At 43.7% G+C, this 12,988-nt stretch overlaps 1 protein-coding gene across 34 annotated transcripts in view; it reads right to left on the bottom strand.

Annotated features, from left to right (window-relative positions):
- The window catches only part of CLASP1 (cytoplasmic linker associated protein 1), a 773,091-nt gene that overhangs the window by 162,859 nt on the left and 597,244 nt on the right, over positions 1-12,988 (bottom strand). For all 34 annotated transcript variants that reach the window (XM_063933995.1, XM_063933998.1, XM_063934002.1 and 31 more), the window contains 2 exons: positions 11,868-12,011; positions 11,244-11,350 (listed from right to left, as the gene is read on the bottom strand). In XM_063933995.1, coding sequence (XP_063790065.1) covers positions 11,244-11,350; positions 11,868-12,011 — 251 coding nt within the window. The remainder of the gene's footprint in view (positions 1-11,243; positions 11,351-11,867; positions 12,012-12,988) is intronic.

Here is a 12,988-nt window from a genome sequence, read left to right as displayed (position 1 = left end):
TGACCACTTTACTATAGCTTTGGAAATCCATGCACAGGCAATAGTAGGACGTAGTATCGCCCCTGAAGCCGTAGATTTGAGCGTAGTGTCAATTTTGCGATTAGCCAGTTCTTTTAACGCGGTAGATGCGGGGACAGGTAAAACCACCTTTTTTGAGAGTCTGGATACAGACGCGTCAACTATAGGTGGGTTTTCCCATTTTTTCCTACCCTCCTCAGGGAAAGGGAAAGTAACCAAAACCTTTCTAGGGATCTGAAAATTTTTCTCTGGGCTTTCCCAGGCTCTCTCAAATATAGCATTTAATTCCTTAGACACAGGGAAGGTTAGCTTTCTTATTGTCAGTGAAGTAAGCCTCCTCAACCTGCTCAGGTGTTGTATCAGCAATATTCAACACATCTCTAATGGCCTCTATCATCAACTGCACCCCTTTCGCAAGAGATACCGCCTCCGCAGCACATCCCCATCAGCGTCTGCCGCATCAGAATCATATCCGGTAGCACATTTTTGGGAGCATACATTAGGGGGCCCTGAGGTAACAGAACCGGACCAAACTGCCATAGAGTTCTGTAAAACCTGAGTTGCAGATTCATTTTGGGCAACTCTAGTAGAAAACCTTGAAATCATACTTCTAATAGAGACTAACCACTCAGGCTCCCTTGCTGGGACCTGCGCTAACACAGTGCAATCCTGATTACATGGAATGAGATCATCCTGAGAGGACATATCCTCTGCAGCATATGACACAGAGTCCCTGGACATAGCTTAATGGAGACCACAAACACTCCACACACACACAGGGAAGGGGCAGACAGAGTTTCACCCCTAATAATGGCAAGAGAGACACAGAGATTGGAGCCAACCCACACACAGCGCTTCAGGATACAGGGAAACCCTTATCCAGCGCTTACTGTGCACTTTAAAAGGTTGCACAGTACAGATAAACAGCCTCCCCTTCCTTCTACAACCCCCGGTACCGTATAAAATAGCTGGAGTTGATTTGGAGGGACAGCTCTCACTGACAGCGCTTCTGCAGGCAGGAAAATGGCGCTGAACGCTGCTGGGTCCGCTCTGAGAAGTTCCGCCCCCCTTCATGGCTCTGTCTTCCCGCTCTTCTGAAGATTATACTGGCCTGAGGAATTGTGCTGGCAGCGATCCTGGGACCCCGACAGGCTTGGTGGTCAGTGTAGGGTGTAGGTGCTGGCTCAGGGCGCCCCTCGCAGCGCCGCACCATGTACCGCTGAGCCCCAGAGCGCAGTTAGTACTGCGCTCCATACTTTGTTGCCGCCATCTTCACACCTGCTCCCTGCTTGTCAGGGAAGTCGGTAACTAACTCGCCACCGATCTTCTGGCTCTGTAAGGGGGTGGCGGCATGCTGCTAGGGTGAGCGATCCCCTGTGGCGGGGAATGTTCGTTCCCCTCAGGAGCTCAGTATCCTGTCAGCAGAGATAGTGGCTCAGACCCCGCAGGGCGGACACTACTCCCCCCCCCCCCCTTAGTCCCTCAAAGCAGGGAGGCTGTTGCCAGCAGCCTCCCTGTGCCTAAACTCTATTAAAAATAATAAACTAAAAGAACTCCTATGGAGCTCCCCTAGCTGTGATCGTCTCCTCCGGGCACATTTTCTAAACGGAGTCTGGTAGGAGGGGCATAGAGGGAGGAGCCAGCCCACGCTCTCAAACACTTAAAGTGCCAATGGCTCCTAGTGGACCCGTCTATACCCCCACGGTACTACTGTGGACCCCAGGATCCTCTAGGTCTAGGACGTAAAAGAAATAATAAATATGTAATGTCACACTAAAAATGCAGAAAAAAGAACCCCGTCGGTCATCTGCGCTTACAATACACTTTCTTGGTGTGCAGCATGTAGCATTTTCATTCCTTTCCGGATTTGTAACTCTCTCCAGAGTTCAACACAATTCATGTAGATAAAATATAACAATTTATTAGGACCAAAAAGTCCATAACAACAAATACACATGGGGAACAATACCTTACAACACCAGCCACAAAAAGATAGCAGGCACCAAACAGTACAATATTGATGGAATCCTTGATAGTAGTGCAAAGTAGTCCTTAATGTGAGTAACTGATAAATACCTTTAATCTGGATATTCTGCACTTCAGCCACTTCTGGAAGTATGCTAAGAAGCAGCAATCCTCCTGCATTGAATGCTTACAACCAAAAGCTAAGAGGAGTACCGGAAATGGCTCGTGGACCACAGCGGCGCATTAAAGTGAAGCGCAGCATCTAGTACACAACAGCCTAGCTGGAGAAACCCCCCTGTGGAAGTCAGTCACTTTTAGCGATGTTCCGCAGTGGGCACAGGAACCTGTGGACCGCATCGTATACCCACGCTGGACCGCAGAGTCATAATGACCGCTGTGACCACTTTCCCGGCAAAATGAAATATGGAGAATACATTAGTACTCTTTGAGCGGGTAGTTAGAGACAGATACTGTATACTGTATGTATAAAAGACCCCCCCAAAAAAAACAACCTATAAAATATGTCTAATGTCCATGAATATAAAAATAGGGTGTAATAGGGTATGCCGGCAACCAGGCTCCCGGCGGCCAGCATACCGACAACTGGGTGAGCGCAAATGAGCCCCTTGCGGGCTCACTGCGCTCGCCACGCTGCGGGCCCGGTGGCGCGGTACGCGCGTTATGCTATCTATTCTCCCTCCAGTGGGGTTGTGGACCCCCAAGAGGGAGAAAAGGTGTCGGTATGCTGGCTGTCGGGATTCCGGCGCCGGGATCCCAACAGCCGGCAAACTGAAGACCACCCATAAAGGGTGCCGGCTGTCGGGATTCTTGCGCCGGTATACTGTGCGCCGGGATCCTGACAGCCGGCAAACTGAAGACCGCCCATAAAAATATATACGTAAAAAGGTAATACAAATAGTACCCTATATCAAAGTTGCATCTTACAATATAGAAACCACAAAATTCCCAACCGCTGGAATCTTATACCGAATTTTATATTCCTGCATAATGTAGGTATTTTAATGCATTTTCTGGTTTCTATATTGTAAGATGGAACTTGGATATCACATTTTGCCTACACACATACCCAACAACATTCCATTATTGGCACTTCACATTAAGTACACTCCTATCCCGGGTTCCATCAATTTTGTACTGTTTGGTGCCTGCTATCTTTTTGTGGCTGGTGTTGTAAGGTATTGTTCCCCATGTGTGTTGCACACTAAAAAAAAAGTTACATATACGTGTGGGAAAGAACACAGTACATGCTGCACACCGAGAGAGTGTATTGTAAGCAGATGACCAATGGTGATGGGGATCCCATTTCTTCATTTTGGATGTGGCACTACATATTTATCATTTCCATCACTGGTGTTCACCCTCCTCTATCCTGATGCTGTGTCGTGTTTGGAAGGAAGTCCATTATACTACATTTGGAGATAATTCTGTTTAGCAGATTATACTATGATGTTTGCATGTCATTTCACCAACAGTAACACGTCTCATAAGGACCTTATGCATGAAGAAATTTGGAGAGACGTATGTCACTACAAAAGTGTTTTTTGGACAAAGGAAGAACTTTTCCACTTGACATTTGTTTCAGAGTTATCTGACCTGTGTTAGAGACTTACCTGAGCTCCAGACCTGTGATTTCCTATTGCTTATAGTTTTGATTTGGTGGTTCTATTTGCAACAGGCAGCATAAGGGACTGATTGCGCCTTGGGACTCATACCTTTTGTTTTCAGAGGAGTATGCCCAGTGACAGGATACCTGCAGGAGGGAACACAACAAGGGATGGGGGAGGGGCCAACAGGGAAAGGCTACCTCCCCCATTTGATCCTGACCCAGCGCAATGGCCGCTACATACAATTTGAAGGCTTTTGCCACAGATGAACTAGTGGGAGTGCGGAGACAACCTGGCCCCCAGTGGTAACAGCTGCAATGTGTGTAGCTCCCTACAAACAGGGAGCCGCCTTACCTGTTCTCTGATGTCCCAGCTGTGGCTCTTCCTGTGTGTGCTGGAGCCTGTGAACAGCCCAGCGCCACTGTCAGTGGGGGGAGTAGGACCCAGCAGCCGAGGACTGAACAGCTAAAGTCCTGCCGCAAGCCCGTGGCAGGTGGTGTGTGCTCCTAGACCTCACAGTACTCCTGCATGGGGTCAACCAACAGCCTACCACCAGGTACTGTGACTGTCTTTCCCATCATCTCTCTGTGTACAGGCCCGTGGCAGTGCCCCCCCTTTGCCATGTGTTACCTTGTGCCCCACCCCCACCCCATTGTATGCTTTACCCTGTGCCATGTGATACCCTTTGCTCAGCTTTGTGATGTGTTACTGTGTGCTATGTACGACCCTGTGCCATCTGTTAACCTGTGCCTCTTGTGCTATGTAATAGCCGGTGCCTCTTGTGCCATTTATTTACCCTGTGCTTACTAAGTCATCTGTTACATTGTGCTATGTGTTACTCTGTGCTCCCTTGTGCCATGTATTACCCTGAGCTGTGTTTCTGTGCCCCCCTGTGCCATGTTTTACCCTGTGCCCTAATCTGCTACCATGCTCTCCCCTGTACTAAGAATTGCCCTGTGCAATGTGTTACCAAGTGCCCCCCTGTTCAATGTAGTAGCCTGTGCCTGCCGTGTGTTACCCTGTGCCTCCTGTTACATCAATAACCTTGTGCCCACCACCCCCTTTCCCTGTTACCTGGTGCACAACTTTGACATGACTTACCCTGTGTCCCCTCTGTGCTATGTATTATGCTGTACCCTGTGTAACCCTATGCCCCATCTGTGCTATGTATTACCCTTTGACCTCACCGCTACATGTAAACTATATTATTCTGCTCCACGGGAGGTTCCGGTCCTGCCTGAGCTCGCCTTATGACAGGTGGAGTTTCTGCTATTAACTCTGAGACTTTAATACCAACTTACAAGCTGCCTACTGTACTACAAAGTTTAAGACTATGAAAGTGTGACTCCATGCTGGTCACATTTTTACACAGCCCAAGCAGTATTTACAATCCCCAAACCAGACAGAAACTGCTTTTAATAGGGCCTGACTTATATAAACAAATACTATGTTATCTTGTGTTGTACACACATTCTGCATGCAATCTGCAAAGTACATAGGCGTTTGTGTCAATATATACTGACCTGTATATTTATTTCCAAACAAAGGACTAATTGACACAATAAAAGGCATACAGGCATCTAACTGTCACGAAAATGTGTTAAAGTATAACAGAATTAATACAAAACAGGCTGGAAGCTGACAGGATGGGTTGGATTCGATTTGCCAGCGTTCAGGATGCCAGTCTTCAGAATACAGACTATGGTATCCCGATGTTCAGAATCCCGACAGGGGAATGTAACCCTAACCCTCCCCGGTGGTGTCTATACCTAACCCCACATCCCTGCAGTATAAACCTAAACATCTCTGGGGTATGCCTAACCCTAACCCCCCCTCCCTGCCGCCAAAATCCCCCTTGGAGCGCAACCAGACCCTAACCCCCAACCCAGCTATGGACTGGATTATCAGAATTTTTTTTATAAAACTAAATGAGCACAGTTCCTGGCAAACATACAGCCCGTACAGATCTATTCTAAGCCGATGATATCGTATTCCTAGCCGAAAACATGCAGGGTGTCCCAAACATACTAAATAAGCTCCACACAAATGCAGCAAAGCTCGGCTTACAAATAAATGTGGTGAAAAAAAGGACATTTTTAGTGGAACTACACCTGTGCAGCTAAACCTAGATGGAAACATCATTGAATAAGTAGATACCTTTAAATACCTGGGTTCAACTATCAATGGTAAGCAGATTGCTTGTATAAGAGACATCACAAGTAATATAGGTTGTACCACAGCTGCCTTAGCATCCCTGAAAAAAGGCCACTGAAACCAACTGGACATTTCCATTGCCACAAAAATGAAGAATCATAGACAATTCTTAAAAACGACCTAACAAGGCTGGAACATTCCCAAATGAGATGCTTATGAAACATACTACAAGAAAAACTAAGACCACTAGAGTAACGAAAACATCCGAAAACTATGCCAAGACCAACAAACAATTGAATCCTATTATTAAAAGAAAGCGTTTAAAGTGGTTCGGACATGTCTGCAGAATTAAGCCTAAAAGAATTACATACCAGTGGATAAAGAACACACGCCCGGATGGATGGAAAAAGCACATGATGCGCCAAAGAAACCATGGCTAAAGCAGGTTGCTTAAAATCTTTAAACCATTGCACTTCCATATTGATGATGCTAAGCAAGCTGCCCTAAACCGATCCCAGCGGCGTGCGACTATTGGAGATCCCCTGCCTTTGGCTGTCACAGTGCCGGCCAGCTCACCCCAGCGGTGATCACAACAATTAACTCTAGGTCTTTATACCCCAAAGAAAAAAAAACCTCACTCCTGCTAGACTATGCATATTTGGAGGGAGAAGTGACTGTACATGTCCTAAATGGTCAAGCTTTGAGACAACGTTTTAGCATCTTCTATGGGTGTGCTCTGTGGTTTAGGGGTGCTGGCGAAGTGTGTTGAGCTACAGTCAGGTCCATAAATATTGGGACATTGACAATTCTCATATTTTGGGCTCTATACACCACCACAATGGATTTGAAATGAAACAAACAAGATGTATTTACATCCAAATCAGGTGAACGGTGTAGGACTTACAACGGTTTCTATATGTACCTCCCACTTTTTAAGGGACCAAAAGTAATGGGACAATCGACTCAAAGACCATTTCATGGACAGGAGTGGGCTATTCCCTCAATATTTCATCATCAATTAAGCAGGTAAAAGGTCTGTAGTAGTTTCCAGGTGTGACATTTGCATTTGGAAACTGTTGCTGTTGACGCTCAATATGAGATCCAAAGAGCAAGCCATCATTAGGCTGAAAAATCAAAACAAACCCATCAGAGAGATAGCAAAAACATTAGGTGCGACCAAATCAACTGTTTGGAACATTCTTAAAAAGAAAGAATGCACCGGAAAGCTCAGCAACACCAAAAGACCCGGAAGACCACGGAAAACAACCGTGGTGGATGACAGAAGAATTATTTCCCTGGTGAAGAAAAACCCCTTCACAACAGTTGCCCAGATCAAGAACACACTCCAGGTGGTAGGTGCATATGTGTCAAAGTCAACAATCAAGAGAAGACTTCACAAGAGTGAATATAGAGGGTTCACCACAAGATGTAAATCATTGGTGAGCCACAAAAACAGAAAGACCAGTCTAGAGTTTGCCAAACAACATCTAAAAAAGCCTTTACAGTTCTGGAACAACATCCTATGGACAGATGAGACAAAGATCAACTTGTACCAGAGTGATGGGAAGAGAAGAGTATGGAGAAGGAAAGGAACTGCTCATGATCCAAAACATACCACCTCATCAGTGAAGCATGGTGGTGGTAGTGTCATGGCGTGGGCATGTATGGCTGCCAATGGAACTGGTTCCCTTGTATTTATTGATAATGTGACTGCTGACAAAAGAAGCAGGATGAATTCTGAAGTGTTTCGGGCAATATTATCTGCTCATACTCCGTCAAATGCTTCAGAACTCATTGGACGGTGCTTCACAGTGCAGATGGACAATAACCCGAAGCATACTGCGAAAGCAACCAAAGAGTTTTTTAAGGCAAATAAGTGGAATGTTATGCAATGGCCAAGTCAATCACCTGACCTGAATCCGATTGAGCATACATTTCACTTGATGAAGACAAAACTGAAGGTAAAATGCCCCAAGAACAAGCATGAACTGAAGACATTTGCAGTAGAGGCCTGGCAGAGCATAACCAGGGATGAAACCCAGCGTCTGGTGATGTCTATGCTTTCCAAATTTCAGGCTGTAATTGACTGTAAAAGATTTGCAACAAAGTATTAAAAAGTGAAAGTTTGATTTAGGATTTAGTTTGTCCCATTACTTTTGGTCCCTTAAAAAGTGGGGGGCACATACAGAAACCATTGTTATTCCTACACTGTTCACCTGATTTGGATGTAAATACCCTCAAATTAAAGCGGAAAGTCTGCAGTTAAAGCACATCTTGTTTGTTTCATTTCAAATCCATTGTGGTGGTGTATAGAGCCGAAAATATGAGAATTGTGTCGATGTCCTAATATTTATGGACCTGACTGTATATCCAATACAGCAGTGACCCTTCCCGTCTTTTATTCTAGGGTATGTTTATTAGATATCCACAATAAATACCTCTTGGACAAGTTAACCAGACATAGTAGTTAATTTTGGCTAAAGTCTGTATTGCTGAACATAGATTGTCCCTGTATAGATTTATTTTATTACTTATGTTTTTTTTTAATCTTAAATAAATACAATTAAGAAAATGCAGACCTGCTTAAATACCTTTCATTAAAAAGTAGGCATCAATAAAATATGACAGCCATAAAATGTACGAGTCTGTGTATATATATATACACACACACACACACACACACACACACACACACAGATATATGTGTATATATAAACTTGTGTGCATATTTACATGTGTTTGTGTGTATATAAAGTATTACATATAGTCTAGTGCAATAACTAATGCTTAAGAAACTAGGGAAGGGTCTTTCATTATTTGACCATTGTACACATCATAATCTAGTCCCTGAAAATGATACAGAAAATTAATAACCCAGAACAAACTATACACTAAAAATATTAATTAATAAACTGAAAATACCTCCAAGCATTCTTAGAGGCACTGACTTCTATATCCAGTGCACCCGGAAAGTATTCACAGCACTTCACTTTTTCCACATTTTGTTATTTTCCCTCAAAATTCTACACACAATACCCCATAATGACAACGTGAAAAAAGTTTGCGTTTTTGCAAATTTATTAAAAATAAAACAACTAAGAAATCACATGTACTTGAGCCTTTGCTCAATACTTTGTTGATGCACCTCTGGCAGCAATTACAGCCTCAAGTCTTTTTGAATATGATGCCACAGGCTTGGCACACCTATCTTTTGTCACATTAATTTTAGTATAGTCTTCTTTCACATGCATTTTCTACTGAGTCTGGGAGCACCACCGACTTCAGATTAACACATTCTGTATTTTTCAGTTACTGTTGGTAACAGATAAATATCCTCATTGAGGTCCTGTCTGGAACACTAACCTAGTGCGGAAATAACTATCTTTTGTACATACCTATCTTTGGGCAGTTTCGCCCATTTTTCTTTGCAGCACCTCTTAAGCTCCAACAGGTTGGATGGGAAGCGTCGGTGCACAGCCATTTTCAGATCTCCCCAGAGATGTTCAATCGGATTCAAGTCTGGGCTCTGGCTGGGCCACTCAAGGACATTCACAGAGTTGTCCTGATATTTTGGCTGTGTGCTTAGGGTCGTTGTCCTGCTGAAAGATGAACCGTTGTGCCAGTCTGAAGTCAAGAGCGCTCCGGAGCAGGTTTTTATCCAGGATGTCTCTGTACATTGCTGCACTCATCTTTTCCTCTATCCTGACTAGTCTCCCAGTTCCTGCAGTGGAAAAGTATCCCCACAGCATTATGCTGCCACCACCATGCTTCACTGTAGGGATGGTATTGGCCTGGTGATAGGTGGTGCCTGGTTTCCTCCAAACATGACGACTGGCATTCACACCAAACAGTTCAATCTTTGCCTCATCAGACTAGAGAATTTTGCTTCTCATGGTCTGAGAGTCCTTCATGTGCATTTTGGCAAACTCCAGGCAGGCTGCCATGTGCTTTTTACTATAGAGTGGCTTCAGCCTGCCCACTCTACCATACAGGCCTGATTAGTGGATTTGCTGCAGAGATGGTTGTCCTTCTGGAAGGTTCTCCTCTCTCCACAGAGCAATGCTGTAGCTCTGACAGAGTGACCATCGGGTTCTTGGTCACCTCCCTGACTATGGCCCTTCTCTCCCGATCACTCAGTTTAGACGGATGGCCAGCTCGAGGAGGAGTTCTGGTGGTTCTGAACTTCTTCCATTTATCGATGATGGAGGCCACTGTGCTCATTGGGAACTTCAAAGCAGCAGATATTGTTCTGTACCCTTCCCCAGATTTGTGCCTCAAGACAATCCTGTCTCGGAGGTCTACAGACAATTCCTTTGACTTCATGCTTGGTTTGTGCTCAGACATGCACTGTCAAGTGTGGGACCTTATATAGACAGGTGTGTGCCTTTCCAAATCAAGTCCAATCAACTGAATTTACCACAGGTGGACTCCAATTAAGCTGTAGGAACATCTCAAGGATGATCAGTGGAAACAGGATGCACCCGAAGTCAATTTTGAGCTTCATGACAAAGGCTGTGAATACTTATGTACATGTGATTTCTTCGTTTTTTATTTTTAATAAATTTGCAAAAATCACAAAAAAAACTTTCATGTTGTCATTATGGGGGTATTGTGTGTAGAATTTGGAGGGAAAAAAATCAAATTTATTCCATTTTGGAATAAGGTTGTAACATAACAAAATGTGAAAAAAGTGAAGAGCTGTGAATACTTTCCAGCTGCACTGTACATGTAAGAATATGCTGATCGGATATCTGCAAGCCTCCACTTTAAATTGTACTTTCAGTCAATAGACCTATTATTTGAGGTTTATAGATTAGATGTTTATATGAAGCAAATCTCAAAATACCTATTCTGGTATCAGTAACTACACTTGCAGCAAAGCTTTTTAAAAGCCGCAATATTTCTGTTGAGCATCTGGGAAAATGTATTTGTCTACTTCAATTATAGACAATGTCAAGTGACTGCATTAGCACACATGGCCACGTACGGTACATACACCATATTTTACAGAAACAAAACAAATAACATTCATTTAAACGTAACTATAAAAAAACAAAAATCTACTTATACTGATCCTAAAGGCCCATATAGACGGGTCGATGTGCGAGAGATGTGTGCTGAGCGAACCGCTCAGCACACATCTCTCCCGCCGCCCAGCACAGTGCGGTCTGTGCTGAACGTGCGGGGGGAGACGGGGGGGCGCTCATTTCAGCCAGCGGGTGAAATGAGCGACCCGCTAGATTGACCTGCACGGCAGGCCAATCTAGCACCAGCGATAGCGATGCGCGGGGCTGCGCATCGCTATCGCTGTATGGGGTACACACGGAGCGATACTGCTTAAATTCTAAGCAATCTAGTCAGATTGCTTAGAATATCGCTCCGTGAGTACCCCCCTTTAATCTCGTTCACCAAACTGAAAAAAAAAACAATTTGGTTGAGTGTAAGGCCATCACAATCACACTTGCTAGGAGACCCCATTACCTTGGGGAGAGGCCACCATGAGAACAGTTCGTTGGAGAGGTTAAAGGACTTGAGCGACTGCTGGAGTGTCGGGAAGGAGTACGGCCCATGGTATTGCTTGGTGATCCCTACAATGACAAACATGAAAGAGACATTAAAAACAAATGTGAACCAACCCCCAACGGAGTTATCAGAGGATGCGTTCACAAAATAGAAATGTAGGAGAAATTTCTACATCACAAATTTAGTCCTTTCAACACAAACATATCAATGGGACAATCCTACATTAAATTACTATACTCATATATAGGGGCAGATCAAATTAGACGCAAGTTATCTTTGGCAACTCATGTTGTGCGCATATTACCCATAAAGGTAGCAGATTTCTGCTTGCACCTCCAGAGGCAGCAAGCATAAAATCAGCTAAACACCTCCTGCATAGCTACCTAAACCCATTATGGTGGCTGCTTTGCGGTTTATTGAATGCCACCCATAGAATCAGTAGCATGTTAGAATTGATTTTTCACATTAATCTACTCAGCCAGCTTGTTTTACCTGGTCAGAGCAATTTATAGTTAAAGAATATGTGATCCTGTACACCACATGAAACACAATCTATCACTTTACACATAGTAGTACTCTCACCATGCTGCTGTTGCTGGAATTCTTGAGATGGTTGTGCAGTAGTTTGGTCGCACCATCCTGGAATGTTTTTGGCAAAGCACCCAGTAACATTGTGAACTCTGGTGTGTTCAGTTCAAATAGAGAGATCAGGACTATTTGTGCAGCCTGAAAAGAGATTATATTAAGTCATGAATGGGAAAAGCATGGCATGGAGCAGAAAAGGAAATCTTCTGGAATACAGGATAATCCAGGAGCACCGCTGAGCATTAGGGGATTCAGCTCTAAAACTTACAACATATCTTAAGTTACAGATTTTATCATACGATAGAAACATTATATAATAGTGGGTTAGGTTGGTAGATTGTTCATAATGACTAACTACTAATTTATAAGGCTAGGTCTCAAAGTAAAGCATCTTATAGCATTTCTGCTGTGCATATGTAAAGGGATATAAAGTATCCAGCAAGGGACATGAAATATTTAATGGGATTCTGGGGTGTAGTGACAAGTATCTTTAGAATGGGGTCTCACAGGGCTTAGTGACAAGTATCTGGGACTGACAGAACATAGAAATCAGATAAGAAAACAGTCAGGCACATGCAGTGAAATGCAGTGAACACTTTCATACACAGTCACTCATTGAGCCAACATCCTTATCACGCCATACAATTCTTCACAAATAATCACAGGTTCTGATTGTAATATCTGGCCATACTAAAAGCAGCTTTTAAAGAAACTCAGAAGTTTTTTTTTTTTTTTAATAGGACCCAAGCAAGAGGCTAGACACTCCAATACCTTAATAAAGTGTAGCAAGGTCAGAAACTTGCTGCAAAACATAGAAACACCTCGTTATGGTCAAACGTTTGACTATTCCGGTGTGCCTTCTAGCCCATAAGCCAATACTTTCATGACCACTTCTTTCAGCCTTCTTGTTATATCATGATAAGGAGTTCTTTGAAAGGTCTCTGCTCTTAATCTCCGCTGAGATGAGAGACTACTGAGGTCCTACAGTAACCCTGATGTAGACAAATATGCTCTATTTGTAAATGAATTTGCCATCAATTGGAAATGTATTGAGCCATAACTTAATCAGTATAAAGAAAAAACGTTAATCAGGTTAGTGAAATTAAATAAAAGTGTGC

The sequence above is a fragment of the Pseudophryne corroboree genome, chromosome 7, assembly GCF_028390025.1.
Source record: "Pseudophryne corroboree isolate aPseCor3 chromosome 7, aPseCor3.hap2, whole genome shotgun sequence".
NCBI classification, from domain to species: Eukaryota; Metazoa; Chordata; class Amphibia; order Anura; family Myobatrachidae; genus Pseudophryne; species Pseudophryne corroboree.
Note: the sequence above shows the minus strand (reverse complement) of the source record. Positions and strands in the feature narration are given on the sequence as shown.